This window comes from Lampris incognitus, chromosome 16 (genome assembly GCF_029633865.1).
Source record: "Lampris incognitus isolate fLamInc1 chromosome 16, fLamInc1.hap2, whole genome shotgun sequence".
NCBI classification, from domain to species: domain Eukaryota; kingdom Metazoa; phylum Chordata; class Actinopteri; order Lampriformes; family Lampridae; genus Lampris; species Lampris incognitus.
Genome location: NC_079226.1, coordinates 26,957,178 through 26,984,429, shown reverse-complemented (window position 1 = coordinate 26,984,429; position 27,252 = coordinate 26,957,178). Strand labels below are relative to the sequence as shown.

The 27,252-nt window shown below is 43.3% G+C and overlaps 2 protein-coding genes across 5 annotated transcripts in view; one reads left to right on the top strand and one right to left on the bottom strand.

The window, feature by feature from the left end:
- The window catches only part of LOC130126026 (mucin-5AC-like), a 50,400-nt gene extending 29,671 nt beyond the window's left edge, over nucleotides 1-20,729 (bottom strand). The window contains exons 1-7 of the mRNA XM_056295401.1: nucleotides 20,679-20,729; nucleotides 19,883-20,039; nucleotides 19,224-19,333; nucleotides 3,335-3,475; nucleotides 3,101-3,241; nucleotides 2,868-3,008; nucleotides 2,466-2,606 (exon numbers count right to left, since the gene is read on the bottom strand). Coding sequence (XP_056151376.1) covers nucleotides 2,466-2,606; nucleotides 2,868-3,008; nucleotides 3,101-3,241; nucleotides 3,335-3,475; nucleotides 19,224-19,333; nucleotides 19,883-20,039 — 831 coding nt within the window. The 5' untranslated portion in view covers nucleotides 20,679-20,729. The remainder of the gene's footprint in view (nucleotides 1-2,465; nucleotides 2,607-2,867; nucleotides 3,009-3,100; nucleotides 3,242-3,334; nucleotides 3,476-19,223; nucleotides 19,334-19,882; nucleotides 20,040-20,678) is intronic.
- A 117-nt stretch (nucleotides 20,730-20,846) lies between these two features.
- On the top strand, nucleotides 20,847-26,993 carry LOC130126542 (uncharacterized). Of its 4 annotated transcripts, none has more exons than XM_056296112.1 (10): nucleotides 20,847-21,055; nucleotides 22,038-22,750; nucleotides 22,873-23,117; nucleotides 23,237-23,562; nucleotides 23,661-23,745; nucleotides 24,072-24,225; nucleotides 24,362-24,473; nucleotides 24,802-25,045; nucleotides 25,280-25,436; nucleotides 25,684-26,993. In XM_056296112.1, exons 7-10 carry the CDS (start codon nucleotides 24,362-24,364, stop codon nucleotides 25,957-25,959), a joined length of 789 nt encoding a protein of 262 aa, XP_056152087.1. In that variant the 5' UTR covers nucleotides 20,847-21,055; nucleotides 22,038-22,750; nucleotides 22,873-23,117; nucleotides 23,237-23,562; nucleotides 23,661-23,745; nucleotides 24,072-24,225; the 3' UTR covers nucleotides 25,960-26,993. The 4 variants fall into 4 exon arrangements, with proteins under 4 accessions (XP_056152087.1, XP_056152085.1, XP_056152086.1 ...); XM_056296110.1 differs by lacking the exon at nucleotides 22,038-22,750 and adding an exon at nucleotides 21,345-21,529; XM_056296111.1 differs by lacking the exon at nucleotides 22,038-22,750.
- The last annotated feature ends 259 nt before the right edge of the window (nucleotides 26,994-27,252 follow it).

The window sequence follows — 27,252 nt, the reverse complement described above, 5'->3', positions numbered from 1 at the left end:
CACACATGTCCAAGCCATCTCAATCTTGCCTCTCTTGCTTTGTCTCCAAATTGTCCAACCTGGGTCCGCGGTGGTGTAGCGGTCTAAGCATCGGCTCTGTGTCGATGCAGTTGCCCACTGGGGACTGGGGTTCGCGCCCCGGTCTCGTCAGATCCGACTATGGCCGGACTCGACGAAGCAGCGATCATTGGCAACGCTGTCTTCGGGAGGGGGGCGGAGTCGGCTTGTGTTCGTCACGTGAATGCGTCTCTGTGTGTGTCGGAAAAACAGTGGTTCGGCTTGGAGTCGCCTTGTCACGAAAGTGGCGAGGCGGTCTCCTTCGAGACTGCCGGCCGGAGAGATGCAGTTGGCGAACGCATACAGTGCGAGGGTGGGTGTTTGAATTAAAATAGGGATCGATTGGCCACTAAATTGGGAGAAAAAAGGGAAAAATCAGGAATAAATTCAAATTGTCCAACCTGAGTTGTCCATCTAATATACTCGTTCCTAATCCTGTCCTTCTTCGTCACTCCCAATGAAAATCTTAGCATCTTCAACTCTGCCACCTCCAGCTCCGCCTCCTGTCTTTTCATCAGTGCCACTGTCTCCAAACCATATAACATAACATGTAAACCTTCCCTTTAACTCTTGCTGGTACCCTTCTGTCACATATCACTCCTGACACACTTCTCCACCCACTCCACCTTGCCTGCACTATCTTCTTCACCTCTCTTCTGCACTCCTGCTTGATCTGGTCCATCAACCTGTCCATCACCATTGCAAACAAGAAAGGGTTCAAAGCCAATCCTTGATGTAATCCCACCTCCACCTTAAACCCATCTGTCATTCCAACCACACACTTCACTACTGTCACACTTCCCTCATACATACGTATCCTCCACCACTCCTACATACTTCTCTGCAATTTCCGACTTCCTCATACAATACCACACCTCCTCTCTTGGCACCCTGTCAAATGCTTTCTCTAAACCCAAAAAGACAAAATGTAACTCCTTCTGGTCTTCTCCATACTTCTCACCTTAAGATTCTCGCATTTACTTTCCACTCTTCCCAGTTCAGCTGACAGTTCCACTTTAACCCAGAGTGTAGCAATGTTGTCGGTAAAGGTGGAAAGTGAGGTTTCAATTTCACCAATGGTATCCTTCAGAGCGTTCATGTCGGACTGGATGTTCATAACGCTGGCAAATACTTCTGATTTTACTGTCTGTAGCTCTGCCTTGATGGATGATAAGTTCTCACTCAAGGCCACTTGGAGCTTGGTCTTGAAAATAACCTCCATCTCATTGTGAAGGGAAGAGAGCAGCTCAGCTTTTAAATTGGAGGGGGCAGCAACATCTGTTTGTGTGGGAGCTCCACCCAGGCGGGAAGAGGAGTCACTACGAGGTGGGGATTCGGTGTGCGGAGCAAGCTACAGTGGTTGTGCAGTTGATGTGCCCCAGTTTTGACTTTTTGAGGCATTTTGGTCAGCAAGAGGTCTAAGTTAAAGTATTGGGTAAAACTTACACCAAAAATATATAATACGTGTGCCTTGGGTAGGATCTTTTCAAAGATTATTGCAGGAGCCCCGAAAGTTGCATCCTATTCCATTGATCACTACGCCGTAAGTCAGCTGCTAGCATATATAGCATACATGAGGTGGATGGGGCAACGAGAGTTGAACTACGAGCTAGGCAGTCAAAAATTGTGCGTTTCTCCACCTGTATTTGATGCACTTTTGGTAGATGTTTCGAAAGATTGCTTGCATTTCCGCCCTTACATACAAAAGACTTGTTGCACTTGTGGCAGTGAGCATTGTCAGTATCAACTCTAGTGAAGTATAACCAGACTTTTTATCATTTAGTCCTCTCCGCCATTGTCACTAAGAGCAAGCTCTGTGGATCTGTGTGTGCATGTGTCTGAGAGAGAGGAAGAGAGCTGGCCCCGCCCCTTGGCTTGCATATACGACAGGCTCTAAGAGAATGATCTCTCTTCTGAATTGGGAAGAGCGAAAATGCATCATAGCCAAATGTTTTAATTTTATTGCAAATTAGAAACGGAGTTGGTGAGATAAAAGGTGTACGGTAACACTTATGAAGCCTAAATAAATAGGAAATTTATTTTCTTAATTTCTCAAATACTGATAGCAGAATCATTAACGTCAGAGCTTATCAATACTACAGTCTTTAAAAATTAAGCACCGGTGCCCATTTAATAACAGGTTTTGGTTCCCATCCCTAGATGACACAGGAGAATGGGATTGCTATCACAAAATAGCGACACTGTGATAATCAGGGCTAGGCAACAGTGATGAAAGTGAAAATAACAGGTATTCTGTCAATTTAGTTTTACTATGCAGTTTTTGGTGCTCACTCTACATACAAAAAGCATGTATACTTAGGCATGTTTTATCCTGTATTTATAGAACATTGGGGATAGGCTGCAAGTGTTGTAGATGCATGAAACTGACAAAAAACATTGTGACCAACCTTAACTGTATGAGGCGACCATGCTACAGTAACCTTTGGCAGCATGAAAGCAGGATCTACTGGTGGTATTGCCCCAGATATAGGTGGACTGGGCTGGGTCGGCTGGGTCTGTTGCACCCCTGAGAGTCTACTCACAGCACCCTGTGGAGGTGACACAGGGGAGAATGGGATCGCTATCACAAAATAGTGACACTGTGATTATCAGGGTTAGGCAACTCAGTCGGTAATGAAAGTGAAAATAACAGTCTGTCAATTTAGCTTTACTATTAAGTTTTTGGTGAACATGCTACATACAAAAGAGCATGTAGACTTGCATGTGTTTTATCCTGTATTTATAGAACATTGGGGATAGGCTGCAAGTGTTGTAGCTGCATCAAATTGAAGAAAAACATTGTGACCAACCTTAACTTTATGAGGCGACCATGCTACAGTAGCCTTTGGCAGCTTGAAAATAGCATCTGCTGGTGGTATTGCCTCAGATACAGGTGGACTGGGCTGGGTTGGCTGGGTCTGTTGCCCCGCTGATAGTCTACTCACAGCACCCTGTGGAGATGACACAGGAGAGAAGGATGTCAAGGTCAAGTGACATTGTTTCAGCAGTGATAAAAAGGTTGACATAAAACATTGTGACCAACCTTAACTGTACAGGGTGACCATGCTACAGTAGCCTTTGGCAGCTTGAAAGTAGCATCTGCTGGTGGTATTGCCTCGGGTACAGGTGGACTGGGCTGGGTTGGCTGGGTCTGTTGCACCCCTGATAGTCTACTCACAGCACCCTGTGGAGATGACACAGGGCAGAAGGGTGTCAAGGCCAAGTGACAGTTGGTACAGCAGCGATCAAAAGTTTGACATAAAACATTGTGACCAACCTTAACTGTACAAGGCGACCATGCAACAGTAGCCTTTGGCAGCTTAAAAGTAGCATCTGTTGGTGGTATTGTCTTAGATACAGGTGGACTGGGCTGGGTTTGCTGTGTGTTTTGCACCCCTGATACTCTACCCAATGTGACCTAAAGATAAAACAAAGGCTTGACAATAAATGCAAAAACATTGCATGCTACTATGTTAAGTTGGTAATTATTGTGATACAATATGTTGCACTACACAAGGCTTATGTGTAAACATGGGTCTAGAGAACCTGGGTAGACTTTGTAACATTGTTTTAGAAAAGGGCTATATTATTATTATCATTATTATTATTATTATCTAGGGAAATATCTGGTCAGCTTAAAAGTATAGGCCTACCATACCACATCGTCCTATTATACTTCAACCCATTGCAAATTTGTAATGTATATTTATTATGTATGACACTAATCTGTAATTACACTCTGAGACAATGAAATGGGTCTATCCAAGCAATTAAAACAACAACAAAAAAACTTAATTTGATCATCAAGTCACCTTTTCAGTCAGACTCCAAGTGAACATGGCTTTACTTGGTCCTAGACATGGTTTGTGTTCTGTGTCACAGTACTTTCCCATCTTTTCCTGTCTTGTGAAGGTTTTGGTGGTAAACAGTGTTTTTGTCTGATATTTTTATTTGGAGCCATGTTTCTAATGAGACCACAAATTCTGTTTTTGGCTTCTCCATTGCTGTGATTATAATGTATTAGAAGCTCTTTAGAAGATTTACATGGCCCAGGGAGAATTGCCAACTCCTGTAATTTTTCCCAAGGCAACTGTGTAATCTAAATTTGAAAGCCATATTTTTTTTTATTACATCAGTCGAACATTTCCCCACACAATACAAAAAAAAAATCAATACTTTTTGGGAGCCAAGGAGCAAAGCTGCATAGGAACCTCAAGTGTTTCTACCGTTTCTTATTATTATTCTTCCTCATCTTTTTCTTCTTCTACTTCTGGCTAGGTTTTCAATGGCAGCCCCTAGAACCGTATGATAAAAAGTTGTGTAGCTTGACACACTTACTGGGGACAGTCCCATGACTCTTTTCAACAAGTTTCGTGTCTGTGCCTTGAGTGTTCTAGCGCTACTTATGGGTCAAAGTTGGAGGTATGTTTATGAATGTAACTTTTAAACTTTATGCTCGATTTTTGAAAATGAGGTACCGTTGGAATCCTTGGATCAAACCAAGTTCAACGCACCCTGTGATGACAATATCCGCCAATTGGATTTTCTGCCATATTGGATTTCATGAAAATTTAAAAAAAAATTTTCACAGGCCACACATTTTGTCTAATTTTCACCAAATTTGCTACAGGTGATCTTCAGACCAAGCCCAACAAATGTTATATGGATTTTTGCTTAGCTTTAGCTGAGTTACAACAGAAGAAAAGAGGGACACAATTGAATAATAACACAGACATGATGTGGAAAATAAAAAAGAGAGAAGTTGTTGAATACGAAGAGATTTTAAGTGATGACAAGATAAGCCCTGTGATGGCCTGGCGGCCTGTCTAGAGTGTTTCTCCATCTGCCACCCAATGACTGCTGGGATAGGCTCCCCCATCCCTGCGACTCTGAGAGCAGGAGCGGCTTGGATAATGGATGGATGGAGGGAAACCATTGGACCGTTACAGCCAATCGAAATCGGCTGCAAAGCCGCCAAGCAAGATGTGAACTCATATTTCAGCAGCTATTTGATGTATTGACACCAAACTTGGTATATGGACTCAGGACCCCTTCCAAAGGTTGTGGGGAAAAATACATAATTTGACCACTGGGGAACGCTGTAATAACCAAATCACATTTTCCCTATTGTTTTCTTATGTGTTGTCTTAAAAAGGTAGTTCTTGTGTTAAATTGAGCAGCTCGGTCCCACCCGGATTGCTATTGCTTTGTGGAAGGATTCCTCCGGCGGTTTTCCCGGTATTCCCGTTTTAGTGCTGGATTTGCCCCCATGAGGTTTCCAATGGGAATTTAAAGTGCAGAGGACAGATCTGCGAATTTGCCACAAGGATTTCTAACTTGCCGCTACTCGCACAATTTTCCACGCACGTACATAAAAAATACATCAAAACGTAGGGAAATTTGTCGAGCTATTCACGAAGAAAAAATATCTGACCTGAAGTTTACCCTTTTGAGATATGGACGTTTGTTCGGAGGGTGCATGTCCCATAGACTAGCATCATGTGACCTTATGTGGTGCACTCTAATTGCCACATCAAATCTCCCAAATTTTCGTCGTTTTAAAATCACCATGATGTCCTCAATTCTCATTCTATTCGGACACATCATGACAGATCAAAACGTTTGCTGACTTCTTGTGAAATGATGTAGAAATCGAAGCTGTGCAATGTGGGCGTTTGCTAGGAGGGTGGACTTTCTTAGAAAATGCATTGACACAGATGGAGGGAGCCATTCTGATCAACACATACACAAACAGATGAAAATACAGTGTGCTGTAATGTCCTCAGTTCTCGCTCTATTCGGACAAATTATATATCAAAATGTTCACCAACTTCTTGTGACACCGGTGATGTAAAAAATCTAAGTTGTGTGATGTACAGTCTTTGAGATACGAGCATTTGTTCACAGGGCAAATGCCCATAGAAAATGCACTGACCAGGCTATATATTATCCCTGCATGACATGTCATTGACACCGCAGTGATAGGTCAATCCATATGGCCAAGTCTTTTCCTGTGGATGACCTGCTGGATTCCATTCTTGTATGAACATATGTTTTTGTTCTTGCGGAGTAATGTAACACACAAGTATAATTTATTGTTCTTAATTAAATACTAAAACACTCATTCATTCATCATCATCAGCCACTTCTCCGGGGTCGGGTCGCAGCTGCAGCAAGCTAAGTAGTGCACTCCAGACGTCCCTCTCCCCAGCAACACCTTCCAGCTCCTCCTGGGGGATCCCAAAGCGTTCCAAGGCCAGATTGGACATGTAGTCCCTCCAGCGAGTTCTGGGTCTACCCCAGGGTCTCCTCCCAGTTGGCCATGCCCGGTAAACCTCTAAAGGAAGTTGCCCAGAAGGCATCCTAATCAGATGCCCGAACCACCTCAACTGGCTTCTTTCGACACGAAGGAGCAGCGGCTCTACTCCAAGCTCCCTCCGGATGTCCAAACTTTAATATTGTTTATACTTAAAAAATTAAATTAAATTAAAAATAATATTTAAAGCTTACTTTGACAGATCCTCCCATTAAAGAGGTTACACCATCAGATATGCTAAGACTCATTGAGCTCATCATAATATATATATATAATCCAGTGATTCAAGTAAATTCTTTACGAGACAGTACAAGCCTGTTTCATGCCATAAGTAATCATCAGCTGTCAATAAAGCTACACGGGAAAGAAAATACCATTTACTGCCTCGCCATGCACATCACATGCACAATGTCCAATGGGGAAGAGAGAGGTGCCTATATTTAAAAATTCAAAAACATATGATCGCTAATGGTCCAATGGGGGGGGGATATTTGTCTATTGGCATGATTTATTTATAATTACAAAATAGGTGCTTATCTCTATGTCTGCAACTGCTGGCCAATTCATTCCCGTTATTCAATGTGGACATTTCTGGTTTGCAAATGATAAAATATTTTTCAGTTATACATAGATTGCACATTTTACTACTGGTTGAATATGCTTTGTTCTTTGAGAGGGTTTTCCAGGTTATTGAATAATTAATGTTGCTGTCCGCCAATGACCAAATATAACAGCTTAAAGATGTTACATTCTTTAAATTGTTGTTTCTAAAGCTGCACGTGTGCCTTAAACCTCTTTTTGAACGTTCCCTCTGTTAGACTGATGTATGTCTCTATTTTGCCGTTGTCATCTCTCATCACCGTAGCTTGGTAGATAACTCTTTTCATCTGGCCTTTTGTTACGAGGGGGCATGAGTCGTTCACATGGCAGTTGCAGTTGGGGGAGTCCGACTGTGATGAAGGTGTCATTGATTTGTTCATGATTCTTGTGTTGTGGGATGCTATTATTTGTTGAATGTTAAGCATGCAGCTGTAACTAATTTTGATGGTGTTCCTATTAAATATCTTCCACAGTTGATGGTCCGGGGTAAAGCACTTATCCAAAAGTTCAAAAAACTGTTGACCAATGTTTGTGGCCACGGTATCACTGTAAGGTGGGTTGTACCAGGTGCTGTTTCATCTTCTGCTACGCTTGTTGATTTGCTGGCAGTCAGTATTTAAATACTAAATACTAATAAATATACTATACTAATAATAATATACTATACTAATAAATAATGACTGCCAGCAAATCAAAAAATGTGCATCAAACATGGCCTGGGTGAATGGGAGAGCAGTTCCTATGATCTTTCTAGCTGTCTTCACTATCCGCTGTAGGGATTTGCAGTCAGAGGCCTTGCAGCTCCCATGCCAGACAGTGATACAGCTGGTCAAAATGCTCTCTATGGTGCCTCTGTAGAATGTAATGAGAATGGGTGGGGGGAGATTCGCCTTCTTCAGATGTCGCAAGAGATGAAGACGCTGCTGGACCTTCTTGGAGAGCGCAGTGACATGTGAGGACCAGGAGAGGTCCACTGTGATGTGAACTCCCAGGAACTTAACACTGCTGACTCTCTCCACATCCATACCATTGACAGTCAGAGGGGTATGGTGGGTGCTGGTCTTTCTAAAGTCAATAATGACCTCTTTAGTTTTTCCTGTATTTAGGGAAGGGTTGTTGTTTTTGCACCTCGCCGCCAGTTGATCCATTTTGCTCCATATTTGTTGAGCACTTTCCCTACCATTGAGTGTTTCTTTTAACAAAGTTTTATACATATATATATATATATCTTGCTTGCTTGCTGGTTGTCCATCGTGTCCGATGATGACCATCTTCTCCCATTTGTGAATCCTTTGGTGGCTGAATAGTCCGATCCTGGATGCACAGTTGCGGTTGCAGACCGGACATGTAAAAGTGGTGCTGGAGGGGGCAGGGGTAGCTTTGCAAGCATGCCTCTTCGCACGCTTTCCTACACGGTGTTGTGTGCGCTGGTTTTCCATATAATTCACTCCTTCTGAGATGTGAGAGCGCCAGGTGGTGCGGCAGGGAGCAAGTTCCTCCAAAGAAGAGGGGTTGATCTCGCATCTTTTCAGTGTGGTCTTCATTTGGTCTTTGAACCGCTTCTTCTGCCCACCAGCAGTGCGTTGACCAAGGCGTAGTTGGCCGTAGAGGACTTTATGTGGGAGTCGTTCACTGGGCATGTGAATAACATGCCCAAGCCACCTGAGTTGATGGTGGTTTAGGGTAGACTCCACGCTGCAGCTGCCTGCCCGCTCCAACACCTCTGTGTGTGGCACTCTGTCCTCCTAAGTAATGCTGAGGATCCTCTGGAGACATTTCACATTGCACTGAGAGTGTCACAACAAAAAAATCAGTCCGCACCTTTCCAAACCAGAAACCCTGGATGACCAGTGAGGTCCAGCAGCTGCTGAAAGTCCGGGATGCAGCGTTCAAGTCAGGTAACTGTGAGGCCTACAGCGCAGCCAGATCCAACCTCAAAAAGGGCATCAGAACAGTCAAACATAAATATTCCCTACGAACAGAGGACCACTTTCACAATAACTCTGATCCTCGGCGAATGTGGCAAGGCATTCAGTCTATCACAGACTACAAAAGCTCTAATCGCGGTCCCGCTGTCCATGATACCTCCCTGCCAGACAAGCTAAATCATTTCTATGCCCGCTTCGACAAGGACAATACTGACCCAGCCACAAAAATCCCCAGCCACCCAGAAAACCAGGTGCTCACTCTATCAGTCGCAGAGGTCAGAGAATCACTGCGCAGAGTGAACACACGGAAGGCTGCCGGACCAGACGGCATACCGGGTTGGGTCTACCGGGAATGTGCTGACCAGCTGGCTGAGGTCTTCACACCTGTATTTAACCTCTCACTGGCCCAATCTAAAGTCCCGGCATGCTTTAAGACCATCTCTATCATTCCTGTCTCCAAGAAACCAACATCCACATGCCTGAATGACTACCGACCCATAGCACTCACCCCCATTGCCATGAAGTGCTTTGAAAGATTGGTTCTGGCTCACATCAAAAATATTACCCCCACCCCCACACACATTTGACCCACATCAGTTCGCCTACCATCCCAAAAGGTCTACTGAGGATGCCATTGCCACTGCCCTACACATTGCTCTGACCCACCTTGAACTTAATACATACATTCGGATGCTGTTTATAGATTACAGCTCTGCCTTCAACACTATCATCCCCGCCAAACTAACCACCAAACTCCTCTCCCTTGGCCTCAACCCCTCCCTCTGTAACCTGACCCTGGACTTCCTGACCAACAGACCTCAGTCTGTTAGGTTAGGTGACCACTCCTCCTCCACCCTGACCCTCAGCACATGTGCCCCTCAAGGCTGTGTTCTAAGCCCCCTCCTTTTCTCCCTCTTCACCTACGACTGCCTGCCAACTCACCCAGTTTGCAGATGACACCACAGTCATTGGCCGTATCACCAATAATGACGAGATGGCCTACAGAGACGAGATTGAGCACCTCACATCATGGTGTACAACCAACAATCTTGTCCTTAATGTGAAGAAGACAAAGGAGCTGATTGTGGACTTCAGGAGGTCTAGAAGCTGCAGCCACTCCCCCATACACATCAATGGGGTGGAAGTGGAGCGTGTTTCCAGCTTCAAATTCCTTGGAGTCCACATCAGTGAGGACCTTTCGTGGACATTAAACACCCAGGCCCTTGTGAAAAAGGCCCAACAACGCCTGCATTTCCTGAGGAGGCTGAGGAGCGCCCGTCTGCCCCCCAAAATTCTCACCAACTTCTACCACTGCATCATAGAGAGCATCCTGACCATCTGCATCTCAATGTGGTACGGCAACTGCACCTCAGTAGACCAGAAAGCTCTGCAGCGGATCGTCAAGGTGGCCCAGCATATCACCAGTACCCAGCTCCCAGCCATAAAAGACATTTATCACAAACGCTGCCTTTGAAGGGGTCTGAGCATCAGCAGAGCTCCCACCCACCACAACCATGGACTGTTCTCCCCCCTGCGCTCTGGGAGGCACTACAAGAGCCTCAGAGCCTGCACTACCAGGCTCAAAAACAGCTTCTTTCCACAAGCTGTTGCCCACCTGAACCTGGCTACCGACTGAATGCCTGTAGATATTTTTAAATATTTTGTACTCCAGCTCTCTTTTAACTTATTTCTAGCTTTTGGTCTTCATGTGTGTATATCTTATACTGTGTTTGCTGTGTTTGTCTGTGTCTGTCTTGCACTGTTTGCTGAAGCCACAGCCCTCATTTCATTTTTAACATGTGCCTGCACATTGTTTTTAATGACAATAAAATTGAATTGAATTGAAGGCCTCCAGGCTTCTGAGATGGTGGCTGTAGATGGTCCTTGCCTCACATCCATAGAGTGAGCCATGGACCATCTACTGTTTGTATATATATATATGTATATATGCACACACACACACACACACACACACACACACACACACACACACACATCATAAGTTAAAATTCTTTCACAGCTCATAAATGTTGCCCAGTCTTCACTAAACCTTGCACAGATGGGTGTCCAGGTAGTGTAGCGGTCTATTCTGTTGCCTTCCAACACGGGGATCACTGGTTCGAATCCCCATGTTACCTCCGGCTTGGTCGGGCGTCCCTACAGACACAACCGACCGTGTCTGCAGATGGGAAGCCGGATGTGGGTATGTGTCCTGGTCGCTGCACTAGCGCCTCCTCTGGTTGGTCGGGGTGCCTGTTCAGGGGGGAAGGGGAACTGGTAGGAATAGCATGATCCTCTCACGCGCTACGTCCCCCTGGTGAAACTCCTCACTGTCAGGCGAAGAGAAGGGGCTGGTGACTCCACATGTATTGGAGGAGGCATGTGGTAGTCAGCAGAGGGGGTGGAGCAGTGACTGGGACGACTCGGAAGAGTGGGGTAATTGGCCGGATACAATTAAGAAGAAAATGGGGGGGGGATCAAATAAATAAACTTGACACAGATGATCTTCAGACCGCGCCTCACAAAAGTTATCAGATCATTTTGGTTTTTTCTCCCCGAAGCCATTCATCCGTCACCGCCAATCAAATTTGGCAGCACAGCCGCCTAACAGAAAATGAGGGCATATCTCAGCAACTCTTTGATGTATTGATACTAAACTTGGTATATCTGCTCTGGACACCTTCCTGAGTGTGTGCAACAAATTTTGTGTCATTCTGTGGTCACTGGGGGGAGCTGCAATTAGCAAAAACAACTTTTTGCTATCAGTGCTTACAGTCACGCTTTAAACACGAGCAGATCAAATTGTCATGGCAACTCTGTCTTGTTGGACTGCTTCGCCCCCTCATCCTGCTTGCAGTTATATTTCTATGTGTTTTAGTTCCAGACAACATTTTGGCCAATGGGTTCCGTCTCCGCCGCCTACTCAAACGTGACTGGTAAACACTACTCAGAACAACGGAAACCAAAACGCTTCCGATACCAAAATCTTGTCTTGACAATAAATTGTTCCTGTTCCCAAAAAAAAAAAAAAAACCCAAAATCTTGTCCCTTGCCTACAGATTTTATACATATAGAATCTGTTTATGGAGATTAATATAACTAATGTTAGTTAAAAACAGCTTGCCCATAGGTAAGCTATTAAGAGGCTAGGGGAAGCTTACCCAAAATTATCACTGAAAACATTTAACATCCATCCACCCATCCATTATCCAAACCAATTATCCTGCTCTCAGGGTCGCGGGGATGCTGGAGCCTGGAGCCTATCCCAGCAGTCATTGGGTGGCAGGCGGGCAGACACCCTGGACAGGCCGCCAGGCCATCACATTTAACATAAATCCCAAATCTATCTATCCATCTGTCTGTGATTAAAAGAATGTAACATGTGAATAGATCACTGACGTGAATATGCAACCAGTTATTTATCTTTTTATCTCTACTGTTATTTCTTTCTAACCCTAACCGACAGTAATTTAACTTCCCCGACATTCCAGTTCAGTTTAGCGAGTGACGTAAAAAAAATTAAAAAAAGAAGTATGCATATGTAGGTGTGATGCAATGATTAAAAAAAAGAAATAATTTGGGGTCAAAGGAGTAAAATGTCAATCAAGTTGTTAACTGACCTAAATTGACCGTAAGCCACAAAACTTTCAGAGCTCAACTGACTGGTGATCAGACCGGTCCTTTGTGATACACTTTGCTGAGGAAAACAACATAACGACTAAAAAAATTAATTTGCACTCAAAGACAGTGCCGCAAAAACAGGCCTATCAAAGACACATCATTATATAATTGCCCAATAAGAGCAGAAAGGCATACCACTTCTTGAGAATTGAGATTCTGTCCCAGCAGAGTAAATAAATAAAGTCTATGCCCCCTGTGAAGGTGGCTAAATGAGTCATTGTTCAGCACCAAAGATTCAAACAGCAGTGGGTCGGTTCGCAGAGCATTTTATCCATCCTTCCATTATCCAAACCGCTTATCCTACACATGGTTGTGGGGATGCTGGAGCCTGGAGCCAGCAGTCATTGGGCAGCAGGCGGGGAGACACCCTGGACAGGCCGCCAGGCCATTACAGGGCCGACACACACACTCACACATTCACACCTAGGGACAATTCAGTAAGGCCGAGTCACCTGACCTACAGGTCTTCGGACTGTGGGAGGAAACCCACGCAGACACAGGGAGAACATGCAAACTCCACACAGAAGACGACCTAGAATGACTCCCAAGGTTAGACTACCCCAGTGCTCGAAACCAGGACCTTCTTACTCTGAAGTGACTGCACTAACCTCTGCGCCACAGTTCCGCCTGAGCATTTCAACCACAATGAAAATAATTTGCCTTTACACTCAGCAAGGTAAGTTTACAGAGGCAGTTTCTGTCAGAGGACAAAGGAAGCCTGGCCTCCCCATATATTCTAATAAAGGAAGAAAAAAAATTATTCCCATGGCTGCGTCTTTATTAAGTTTCACCATTTCCCTTATTTTTATTCTTTAGCTGGTGTAGCGAGCAAAACAGCGGCCCTCTGATTTCATTACAATGTGTGGTTGATGTCTTCTGCGCTGTCTAATGCAGTCATTCCCAGAGACTGGGTCAGGACCCACAGGTGGACCGCAGGAGATTTTATTTGGGTTGGCAAATAAATTTGCAGAATTTACCACAGTCTTTTGTTTATTAAAGATTTATATCTGCAGTACACCTTTGAGCCACATGAAGGAGCTTGTTGGTATTTCTACCACACTCATGGTTTCCACCAGAAATGGACTGAACGCTGGACCCAATATGCACATTGCGCTGTCCTCTTGTACACCGGACTGAAATGCAATAGTAAAAAGCAAGCAGGCCCACCTATCACATTAGCAAGGTGTAAGTAAAATTAATATGCACAATTGGATATTTGGACTAGGTCTAAAAAGATCATATTTGGCATAACTAAATGGCACATAATGGGCCTAATGAGATTTGACATGGAATAGACCATATGTGGTTAACAAAGTGACTGTTGACTGTTCAAATTGATCGTTTGACTGTTTGATAACAATAGCTGCACTTAAACACAAGCCTACTTGTTCTGATAATAGGCATGAGCATTTCAAAAAACTTTCAACAGGAAGCATGTTTTTGATAGTACTGAATGTTCGTATTGTTCTGATAATGGTACTTATATAACATTGAATCTAATATGAAAGGTTAGCGAACGTTGTTTGTTTTACTGACGAAAGGAAAAAACAAGAGCCTGTTAATGCCACCTAAATGCACTTATTTTGTCTCATTTGTAAAGTATTTAAAATGTGTATATTGTTTTACTGATGAGAGGAAATAAAAACAATGAGATAACCTGGTAACTCCGCCTAAATGCATTTATTTGTTCTCATTTATAGAGTATTTAACATGTGTCTGTTTTCAATAACAAGTATATAAAACGAAGTTGTGATTTGTCAAACGTATATGTCTTCGAAATGACTGGTTTGCCTAGTCAGGACAATATAAGGTGATGCAGAAATGGTAGTAAAAATGGTCAGGAATGTTCATTTATGCACAAATTAGCTCTTCTCATATTTATAGATAAGGCCTTTTGTGAACTGGGTCGTGGTGGTTTGTCATTTTTAAAAAGTGGGTCACCGGAACAAAAGTTTGGGAAACACTGATCTAGTGGTTAGTTAAACGCTACCATCGCTCAAAGGAGGCCCACTTTGCCTGGCTTCCCTTAGAGCAGTGTTTCTCAAAGTGTGTGGTGCGCCCCCCCCCCCCCCGGGCACAGAGGCATGATGGGGGGGGGGCTGACCGTGGGGGGAATGTAGTGTTTTGACATCGGAATCTTTTTCACGGTGGAACAATCAACAAAACGTGCTTTCATGAGAGAGTCCGTAGGTTCACAGAATGGAGAGATATTTGACAGGGTCGAAAAGAAAGACAGGCGATGCTTCCAAGACAAAGGGATTAGCTGACGGTAATCAATCAAAAACCAAGTTAAGAAAATATGACGAAGCCTATCTTGCTCTTGGGTTCACAGTGAATGTGGTGGGAGATGAGGAGAGATCAGTGTTTATTTTATGTCTGAAAATTCTGGCAGCTGGTAGTATGAGACCAAACAATTTAAGAGGACACTACAGACATTACACCCCAGTCACGTCAATAAGCCACTCAAGTTCTTTCAGAGAAAACTTGGTGCATACTGTCAGCAAGAACATTGGAGGAGATGAACGTTGTCTTAAAAGAGCATGCAGAAGGTCCGCGGTGGTGTAGCGGTCTAAACATCGGCTCTGTGTCGATGCAGTTGCCCACTGGGGACTGGGGTTCGCGCCCCGGTCTCGTCAGATCCGACTATGGCCGGACTCGATGAAGCAGCGATCATTGGCAACGCTGTCTTCGGGAGGGGGGCGGAGTCGGCTTGTGTTCGTCACGTGAATGCGTCTCTGTGTGTGTTGGAAAAAACAGTGGTTCGGCCTGGAGTCGCCTTGTCACGAAAGTGGGGAGGCGGTCTCCTTCGAGACTGCCGGCCGGAGAGATGCAGTTGGTGAATGCATGCAGTACGAGGGTGGGTGTTTGAATTAAAATAGGGATCGATTGGCCACTAAATTGGGAGAAAAAAGGGAAAAATCAGAAATAAATTTGAAAAAAAAAGAGCATGCAGATGATGATCCTAAATTGGCAATCAGTGGAGTACCTGTGGTATGCTGGCCCAAGAAAACTATCAAGGTGAGACTATTAGAGCTGCATCTTGGCAATGCATACAAATTTGTTTGAGTCCTTCTGATACACCTATCATTTTTCAAAGGGCTTTCTGTTAAGAAGTGAATGTATAAACTACCATTTAAACTCAATGCAATCAAGATATAACGGTGCAGCAAATTCAGGACAACCAGCCATAAAGAGAAATTCACCAAGCTATTGCGAGGAAGTTGGAAAAAGGTGAAATCTCTTCACCTTTTTTCATAGAATCAACCAGTGTTAAATTTAACAACCACACACTTGTATGTTGGGATTGGGGATTTACAGATAAGTAATGTTTGGTAGCCAGCTGGCATGTGATAAATAACAATATGAATTAAAGAATAATAATAATAGAATAATAAAGAATAGTAAATTTGGTAGCACGGTGGTGCAGTGGTTAGCACTGTTGCCTGACAGCAAGAAGGTCCTGGGTTCGAACCCTGGGGTTGTCTAACCTTGGGGGTCATCCCAGGTCATCCTCTGTGTGGAGTTTGCATGTTCTCCCTGTGTCTGCGGTGAGTTTTCTCCCTGTGCTCGGGTATTCCCCACCATCAAAACGATATGCATGTTAGCGTTTATACTCCTGTCTGTGCCCCTGACCGAGGCATGTCAAGAAGAACCGGAGTTGGTCCCATCCTAGCTACACAGCTAGGATGGGTTAAATGCAGAGAAAGAATATCCCCAAAGGGATCAATAAACTATCTCAAAAAAGAACATTGCTTTGTAAAAGCTGCATCAATGAACAACAAAGCACTAATGGCGTCATACAAAGTCACATACAGAATTGCCCAGTGCAAGAAACCACACACAACAGCAGAAGAGCTCATACTTCCCGCGGCTTTAGATATGGTGTCAACTATGTTTGATGAGACATCCATCCATCCATCCATTATCCAAACCGCTTATCCTTACCCAGGGTCAGGGGGATGGTGGAGCCCATTCCAGCAGTCATTGGGCGGCAGGTGGGCAGACACCTTGGACAGGCCACCAGACCATCACAGGGTCCGCTAGGCCATCACAGACAAGCACCGTAAAATTGAAGGCTGTCCCTCTGTCCAATGATACAGTTGCAAGACATATATGCAACATTTCAAATGACCTTGAAGAACATCATTGAAAAACTGAAAGACAAACATTTCGCGTGAATGAGGCTACTGACAGCAATAAAGGCTGCTTGTTTATTGCTTATGTTCACTTTGTCACGTCAGAGTCACTGTGTGAGGATTTGCTGTTTTGCAAGTACGTCCCAAGTAGAGCGACGGCTGATGAGCTCTTTAAGTTTCTTGACTGTTACCTGACAGAACCTGGGCTGCAATGGGAGAAATATGTGGGCATTTGCACAGATGGTGCACACTATGGCAGGGAAAACGAAGGGACCACAGGCACTAATCAAGAGGGTCTCGCCAAATGTGCAATGGACGCAATGTGTCATACACAGAGAAGCGCTAGCATCAAGACAGATTAGCCCTGACCTAAACGAGGTTTTGACCGATGTTGTTAGCGTGGTCGGTTTCATCAAAACAAGACCCCTGAGAACACGGCTGGTCTCTGCACTTTGTAAGGAGACGGGAGCTGAACATTCAGCTGTGTTGTTTCCCAGTGAGGCTAGGTGGCTCTCGCAAGTTAAAGTGTTGTCACGAGTCTTTGAGCTCAGAGAGGAAATTTGGGTGTTTCTGGAGGAGGAGCTTATGCATGAAATTGCAAGCAAGTTTGAATGAATGAATTAAATCTTGAGCTTCAAGGCAGAGACAAGCACCTTCCTCACCTGGCAGACAAGATCAGGGCATTCACTTGAAAGCTTGAAATGTGGGGCAGGCGACTTGATCAAGGAAATACTGATTTCTTTGAGAATCTGAGTGAATTTGTTGAAACCAGTGATTCTGGACTCACCACAGTGATTTCATGTCTTAAGCACATCTCTTCCGTGAGAGGATTCTTTCAAAAACACTTCCAAAACACCAGTGCTCAGTATGACTGGGTGACGGATCCATTCAATGCAGCAGCATCTGTTGATTTCAGCTCTGCTGAAGAGTACCAATTCATCGAGATGACATCTGACTCCACCCTGAGGCTGAGCTTTACAGCTCAGACACTGAGTGAATTCTGGCTTGGCTTGGAGAGGGAGTATCCACTCATAGGACAGAGGGATATGGGCATTCTGCTTCCCTTCGCCACATTCTATCTCTGTGAGATGGGTTTTTCTGCTGTAGCCTCACTTAAAACAAAGTACAGCTCAACACTGAGCATGACTTGAGAGTGACAGTATCAAGCCTGCCCCCCCGTTTTGAAAATATGTGTCGTGCAAAACAGGCTCATTGCAGCCACTAATGCAGTGTGATAAGACTTGAGCTCTCACAAATTGACTTGCTCATAATTTTTCCCAAATATCTGCATTTGTTCTTTTTTTTCTGCACAGATTGAACTTTGTTATTGTTCTAGCAAAGTGATTTTTAAATTTTATTTCATTTTTCTGTTTTTGAAAAAGCACACAGACTGACAGAGCAATCTAGTGACAAATGTCACAAAAAGAGGTTTGATAAAGTTGAAGTGGAACTTGCATTTGTTATTTGCACAACAGAAATTACTGAAAGAAGAGTGAAAGGAATGTTCATAATCTTGATGTTTAAATAAAGTTAAACTTGGCCCATTTTGTCACCATTTTGTTGAAGTGGGGGCATGAACATTTTTCTTCCTCTAAAGGGGGGCACGACAAAAAAAGTTTGAGAACCACTGCCCTTCGAGAGGAAAAAAAAAGTTTTAGCTAATCAGGCTTGACTAGCTCAACATTATATGGTCAATTCAGCATTATAAAACAACAACAAGAAGGGAGGCCAGGCTTCTAACCAATCAAACCACTGTCGTCATCATAAAAAAAACTGCCTACTATATGTAGTGCGGGCAGAACCAGTTAGTAGAATGGATGGAGACGGGGACCCCGAGTTTCTCATAAAAAATTACTAAGCTTGCTTTTCAGCTGCAACAGAACAGTAGGCCTACTCCATTGTATATTCAATTAATTGTGATATTTATTCACAACTGGGTGTGTCTGAAAACCTTAACCTATGTTCATTCTTTAGATAATAAGAAACTCAGAGGCAGTGTCATGTTTTAGTCTGTTTAGGTGTGATTGTGCATGCATCTTTTAGAGCCAACAGCATTGCTGTCTCTTGCTGATTGCAGTTGTTGGAGATGTCCCTTCATATGGGTATACACATAATTCATCTGTTACTAACAACCAGTGCTTATGGCTGGGAGAAGTTTGCACGTGTTGTAAAGTATTTGGAGAGACAAAATAAATCGCAAGTTGTGTTGATTTGTAGTCAACAAAAACCTTGTAAATGCTATGGTTCCCGAGGAATGGGATCTAAGTACAAAGTACCCCAGTAACGGGTGAAAGCAACTATGATACCTCCATACGACCGCCATCATAGCGATATGATCTCCATACCAAGCTAACGGGCTTCCTCAGTAAATTTTGGCACGCACCGTAATTTATTTGGCTTGGCTTATTTGGTTTAAAACGTTTTTTTTCCTTTTTACTTTTAATGTAATGTTTCGCAAATTTAGCTTCCTCCTACCTGATGCCCTAACGCCGCCTATGAGCTTACCTCTATTCGACCTCGCTTCTCCGGGGGCTCTTCCTCACCATGGCAAATGTCGCTTCCGTCCAAGAGTAGCTGGCTGCCGACAAAATGGCGGACCTCCGCAAGCGGCACCTCTGCAGTTGACAGGAAATCACGTGACCTCCACAGTTGACAGGAAACTGGACGTTGGTCTTCTTTGTTTCGTTCTATTTTTCGTGAGCATGCGCAAGAGGATGGCAACTCTACACTCTTTACTGGTTTTTGGCATCCAGTCACATGTATTGTCAAATCCTCTTTGCGCATGATCGTTTTTGCACAATACGGGCAGTGGTAATGACCCGTGCCTCGGCATGGCTGGTTGCATCTGCAAATTATTTTGTCTGCAAGGGAACAGTAATCCAACTTTTAAAAAGTACAACTTCACAGCAAAACAAAAAAAAAACACACACACAAAAATGTAATTTAGATAAAATATAAAATGTACAATTATGAATTTTATCACATCCAACAGTGAATTAAATACATTACAAAAAAAATCTCTGTCCCTTGAAAGTAACTTTCTGCTTTCTTGCCAAGGTGATCTACAGACTCCAAATAACACTGTTGACCTTTAAATCTATGGTAAATTCGATGGGAAAGAGGGCTTAACAAATTACAAAGTTGCTTGCTTCTCATCTACTTACCTTGGAAATGCACTGCGTTTTGGATGTGGGCATTCAGGTGTTTAAAAATGGTCTCCTCCCGTGTGGTGGTAAATTTGGGACAAAGAGGACAACCCAACTGTAACCCGTGGGTTGTGCGTCCTAACTGGCTTCCAGGCTGGATTATGGATGGGTGCATCTGGAAAACAGTGTAGTTTTTATTATTATTATTATTTTGGGCCATTCTAGATGTTATTTTAAAGTGACTTTAACCAGTAATACACACAAAGCCGCCGGGGCACTTACCAGTTCTGCGCGTGCCCATATAAAACTCTCAACAAATTCCTTATAAAGGTTATTGCTATGCATTAAAAAAAAATTTAAATACACTAAATAAAGTGAATGTAATCATACAATAGGCTACTCGCCAGCTAGTAGTAGCCCGCTAACCTTGGCCGTCAGGCTAGTAACGTTAACTGCGTACTACACTGCACGCTCTGGGAGTTAGCCAGACTGAGCATCCGACCAGTTAACTACAGCCGCTGCCCATTAGCGGAGAAGTGAGTCAAACAGTTTGTACTCAAACAGTATCCATTTTAAACTCAATTAAACTAATTCATTTACACAAATATTTAATAAGCGTTTAGCTAGCTACATGACCTGCAACAACTACGCAACGAAACATCGCTAGCTAACGTTAGCTAAATGCTTAGAGCCACTTGACATTTCAAATGTATTTTCTCCATATCGGTAACAGTTATACCCACGCTCGCTGGATTCTTCGATACATTATGTTTGATAGACAACATTGAATAAAACCTTAGAAAAGACAACTAACCTTTTAAAGTATCTTCTTACCGCGGTAGCAGGATCTTCTACTTCTTCTTTCCGTTTTATGGCGGATTGCAATCTTAAAAACAACACGAAGAAGACCAACGTCCGGTTTCCTGTCAACCGCGGAGGTTACGTGATTTCCTATCAACTGCGGAGGTGCCTCTTGCGGAGGTCCGCCATTTTGTCTGCAGCCAGATGCGTCTCATATCTCACGGTGAAGCAAGTTTTTTTTAAGTGTAAGGTTTAAGTTCAAAGCGGAATAGACCTGACCTGTTGAGCATGAGGAAAGGTAATCGTGATCGATTAGTTATGCTTTCCGCTGACGCTGATCGCATCATTCTTCACGGAGCTCCCTGAGAAGTGTGTCCGTCCCCCCTTCAGGTATGTGTATGTTTTAAGTACTTCTGCTCTTAAACTTTAAATGATGTTTGCTAATTCGTTTTGTGTGTGTTTTAACTCTTTCCCCGCTATTGACGACCTTAGACGTAATTCATGACACAACGCTTCCCCGCCATTGACGAGTTTTGACGCGTATCGCTGTTTTCACTGTTTTATGGTGGGGGGCACTCTTGCGCATCATCTGACAAAGTTTGGTCACTCAAAGAGGAAGAACGCCTCCGATTATTCAGCTGAGAAGTAAACAGATGTCGTATAAACCACCTGTATCTAGGTTATACACAGCCCCTAAGGCGCACGTGGCATGAAACATGCCGGCCGGTGCCCAGCTGCAGATCAGCGGGACACAGTGCTACAGCGCCCGCGAGGACGACCACGCGCGTACCCCCCGCGACTCTGAGCCCTTCAGCGGCCGGTGGAGAGTGAGCTACAGGCGGGCACAGACCGTTCAACCCCTCGGTAAATACACACAGACAGCTGCTACTGAGAAACTGCTAATTCTAACTACACTGATGACGGTGTAACGTTACACATGTAATGAAAGTGAAGAAAAATACAAACGTTTTCTCTGCTTATAAAAAAACAACAAATTAACCTAGAACAAAACGGTTTTTTGTGTCTAAAACTAGAAGGTCTGTTCTTTCTTGTGATGTATTCCATGTTAACATATTCGTAGAGTTAAATATTCTGGGGGCGTTGAAATATCAGTGAATTTTGTCAAAAATGCTGGGGCTGGCTGGCAACTTTAAAAAAAATGCTGGCGGGGAAAGAGTTCAGAACATTTTAGATAGATAAATAGATCAAATTAAAACATACTTGGACCTGAGATAGTAACCCGTTTAGAGACAAAGCATAGTGTGTGTGAAGCAATGAGAATATACTGTATATTCCAACTAAGTCATAGCATGTTGTAACTGGTACATTAGTCGAGATTAATAAACCAACATGACCATTTCAATCCTCAAAGGCTTCAAGGATGCTGTAGAGGAGCTCAAGCAGGAGTCGTGACAACTTTCTCTTTCGGCTACACAACGTGCACCATTTATTCCTTCCACCATTACAACAACAAAACCCGCGCAGCGGAAGTGTGTCACTGTAAACCCGAGCCGAGGAAACAGCAGGTGTAAACTAACGTTCCTACTAGCTCAATAAGGGGAATTATGTAGCCCCATAACCACTACAATGCCCCATAAAGATCTGGCAGGGCCAGCAGCAGGAGAAAAGAGGAACCTATTGTTCTATTTTTCAAAAGATCAGCCACCCAAGAAAAGAGCCAGACAGACAGAAGAACAACAGTCTGTAGAGAGAGAACAGCATCAGACAGAACCGCGACAGACAGAACAAAGACAGACAGAACAAAGACAGACAGAAAATCATCAAGAACAGCAGCGGCGGAAGAGTAGAGCCTTATGTGGAGCTGCAACATACAGGTGCACCTTTAAGAATGAGTGGACCACAACATGGCCATTCATCACGAAAGGAAGCCTCAGCACACACTACCGGTGCTCTGTGTGTCGTGTTGAAAACACGTGTTGCCACCAGGGTGCTACAGATGTTGAGCGACACATCAAGAGCAAGAGCCATCAGGAAAAGCAACGGGCCCTTCAGTCCACAGCTACCTTAGACAGGTTTTCAGTGTGTGCTCCCTCTGTTGGGGGGATGTCAGATCAAGAGGCTAAGGTAGTTTTCTTAGTTCTATGTATGTCTTAATTGCTCATTGTGTTCACCTGTGCGCTGTTTACTGGTGTAAATTTAAACTCAACTGTGTTTTTTGGGGAGTACTAATAACGGTTTTTTCTTAGGGCTGAGGTCAAAATAGCAGCAATATTAGTGCATCACAATGTGCCACTTGCTGTTGCTGACCACTTGGGGCCAATTCTGAAGGAGTGTTTCAAGGATTCTAAAACAGCCCAGGACTACAGGTGTGGCAGAACCAAAACTGCATGTATAGTCAACGAAGCGCTGGCACCACATTTCATGAATGAGTTGATTGGTCAAATGAGGGAAGGACCATACAGCCTCGTCATAGATGGATCCAATGACACGGGTATTTCCCATTGAATTGAACATGATGTTTTTCTCCACCACAATAATCTGGCACGAGTTAGTTTTTAAACATGTATATAAGAAGACGGGAGGCTTTATTTGCTTATACTGTCATTGCAGCAGTACAGAAGATGAACCCCCTGACTGTCCGGATTTTAACTAAAAATAAGATTGTCCACCGCTTCCTGGGGATGTGCACCATAAGTGGGCCAAGGTGTGGGACAGCCGAAGTGATCTTCAGTAAGATAAACACCACCTTGGAAGAAAAGGCTATCCCATGGGGAAACTGCGTCGGTCTCTCTGTGGATAATGCTGCTGTGAACACAGGTTCACATAACTCCATCGCGTCCAGAATGCTGAAAAAACAGCCCAGCATTTACGTCCATGGTAGCCCATGTCATGTGGTCCACAACACGGCTAAACGGGTGGGGGCCGGGTTTTTGGACGTGAGTATAGGCCTAATTGTACGTTACATGTGACTTTATATTTGTGTACTGATTATATGCATTAACTGAATGTTTATGGTCTGATTCATATATTGCAGGTGTCCAAATTTGATCTGGAGGACCTGATAGTTGATGTCGGCTACTGGTTCAAGCGTAGCACAAACCGAAAGGGGTACTTGACAGGTATGCGACTCTTGACAGTACCAATTATAATATTGAAGTGCAGCGCTTTTGAATACATATGATTTATTATTGAACATCGGTGACAGAATTTTGTGAGCTCCATGAAGCAGAGTATATGGAGATCCTCCTGCATGTCTCTGTTCATTGGTTAAGCCTTGAGTGCTGTGTGACCCGCATTCTGAGGCTATATGACCCTCTGGCCAGCTACTTCAAATCTGCTGGTGTGGTCCCTCATACCATTGTCATTATACAGCTACTACAAATAGCACAGGATTGTTAACTGTATACTTGTGATATTGACAACCTTGTTTTATTTTTTATTTAAGATGAAAATCAGGCGAGATTCAGCAGATTTCGGGAGGCGTTCTCTGACGCCATGACGGAGGTGTACCTACTGTTCTTCCAGGCCACCATGCCATCATTCACCTCATTCAACCTCCTGCTCCAGAACAGCCATCAATATTCTTATTACATGATGAGGTATAATGGGAGGGTGGGATGTGCTTCTGATCTTTGTTTTTTTCTGATCAGTGTTTTTTGCTGCTATCTGCTAGGAACTTGTAAAACATGTTTCACTCACTGTTTTACACTTGTACTGTAAATGTCTGTGTTGTAGATGATAAACTTCATTCGCAAGCTGTGTGCAAAGTTCATGGTGCCTTCAGTGCTGCAGCGCCACAAACAGCCTCATGAAATTAATTTTCAAGAAAAGGCAAACCATTTACCAGGTCAGTGTTTGATCATTAACTATCATCCACTAACATTATTGTTAATACTTCTAATTTTACAAGTGATGAGACCAGGCCACAGGGTAACCCCATATCATGCTTTGCCTTTTCTCATCTCATGAGGAGAAAAACCTGGTAATGTTCTAGTTTATTGAGCTAACAGGAAGCTCAGTGGTAAAGGAAGTTATATTGATCCTTATCTTCCATTAATGCTGAGCTTCTGGTTAGCCCAAAACCATTATACTTCATGCCCAGTGTGTCATGCTGATATTATATGATCAGTATGACACTACATTTCTATTAAACTGATTTGTTGTATCTTCGACAGGAAGAAAACTGAACATTGGCTACACCACCAGAGCTAAGCTCAACAGACTGCTGAATGATGGAGACATCACACCACACCAGATGGAGAAATTCCATGAGGCTGCCTTGGCAGTTCTGATCAACGCTGTGGACTACGCTTTGAAGAAGCTGCCCCTACAAGAGCCACTGCTTAAGCATGCCAAGTTTGTGGATGTTCGGCAGAGGTTGGAATGTGGCGTAGAAGATGCCCCTTACTTTGTTGAGAGGTTTGAATTTTTTTCTTTAGTTTTCTGTTTGTTATCTGAGATTAAATACCCTGATTTCTATTCTAAGGTACTTTAACATTAGGGAAATTTGATACTAAGACACATTAACACTAGAATTTGGCCTCTAAGCACATGAGCCATCCCTAAGTGGCTTCTTTTTAAAATGCTTACTCCTTTGGGTTGATGACCATATATCAAAAACAAATAACTTGTAATTTTGCTCTCTTGAATTAGGTTCTCCCACCTGCTCCCCTACCATGGACCACAGGAGCGTGACCCACTGAGCGACGAGTTCCTGGAATACCAGACAATGCCAATGCCACCCCTGCAGGACAGAGAGGAAATTGAGATGGAGAGCTTCTGGGCTGAAATGGCAACCCGAAAACATAAGGTAAGAATTATTCTTGCACACAGTGGAAATAAGCTCTCAAGTGTCAGTTTTACTCCATTTTAACAGATTAATTTGGTCTATTATGTCAAAATCATGCATCTATATGCTGCTTTAAAATTGTGTATTTAATGCATCATACAGATGCATGCATTTTGTCTTGATAGACAAAATTAATTATGCATCAACCTAGAAGAAAACAAAAAACATTGAGTTTATTTCCACTGTGTTCTTGGTTCATTCTTCACAGGTGACAGGGGTAAGCCTGTTCCAGAGACTTGCCACCATTGCTAAGCTGGTCCTGGTGCTGCCCCACTCCAATGCAGATGCAGAGAGAGTGTTTTCTGTGGTGGGACTAAACAAGACCAAGACCAGGAACAGCTTGGCCCTGGATGGAACCCTGTCTTCAATTATGACTGTAAAGATGGCTGGCCTTGAGCCCTGCTTCAAGTGGGAGCCCACCCAAGCAATAATCAAGGTCTCAAAGAAGGCCACTAGCCAGTATAACAGGGCACACAGCTCTTAAAGCAACACTATGAAGTCCAACACACAAAAGTCCTGCTTCGGAGAGTTTGCTGGTGTCATTGGCTTGTCAACAAATGCACATGTAACCGTGACACATTTTGTGACAGTTCTTGATTGTAAATGTTCTTGTTCTGAATAACGTTTTTGCTGTGATGCTGAATGGGATAACAAAAATGTGTGTGTATGTGGCAAAATTTTAGTTGGCCCCACATAATCTCACTCCAAGATTTTTTGAAAAGTTGGCAACCCTGTAATCATCTGCAGCAAAATGCAAAGAGCATACCCGTAGATTCCCCACTTCTGATATCGGTGTGTTCTCGTCATATTTGGGGTTTTGTATCGCTTGGAGCCACTCTTTGCACCTTATCACATCTGTTGGTAATCGATAGTAGCTTAAGTTTATTCCCTCCTCTCGCGTCTTTCTGTAGCTGCCGCATCCAGGCATAATACAACGCGAAGGCATGTTTGTTGTTGATAAAGCTAGTTCAATTCAATTATTGTTGTGTTTCCTGTTTTCTATTCTAAGAGGGACGTTTTAAGACGCCAAAACCTGATGCGTTCGACGCATGTGCGGAAATGCGTCTACTTCCTGATAGAAGTGTTTAAGGGGGGTTTTTTCCCCTCATTTTTCTTCCCAATTGGTCTGGCGGCCTGTCCGGGGTGTCTCCCCGCCTGCCGCCCAATGACTGCTTGGATAGGCTCCAGCATCCCCGCGACCCTGAGAGCAGGATAAGCGGTTTGGATAGTGGATGGATGGAGGGTTGTTTTTTTATTTTTTTTATTTTTTATTTTTTTTAGTATTTCACAATAAAAAAAATTGTTTCGCAATTGTTCTAATTGTATACCTTCTTAAAGGGACAATGCACTATGTTTTAAATTGTTTATAGGGACAATGCAATGTTTATTGAGAAGCATGGTGAACATGTAAATATGAAAGTTTTGGAAAATACATTACAACATTGGACTTGACAGCATCAACATCGTGTCCGTGTTTTCTTTATTTCTATTCCCCCCTTACAGGGGCGTAACAACAGCAAAACCTGTATAAGTTTGTATTTTTCCATTACAGATTTAAATAAAATAAAATAATCTTTGTTTTAGTCATTGTGAAATAGATTACAATTTTTTCTTATTAAATAAATTTGATTTTTTTTCTGGTTTTTATAAAGAATGTAAATAAATGTGCATTTTTTGTTTTTGTAAAGATATGGTATTACGTAAGGGCACATTTGGGTATCGTCATTTCATATGATTAGAGTGACAAGTAATTGTGGCAAGAAGCACATAGCCATAT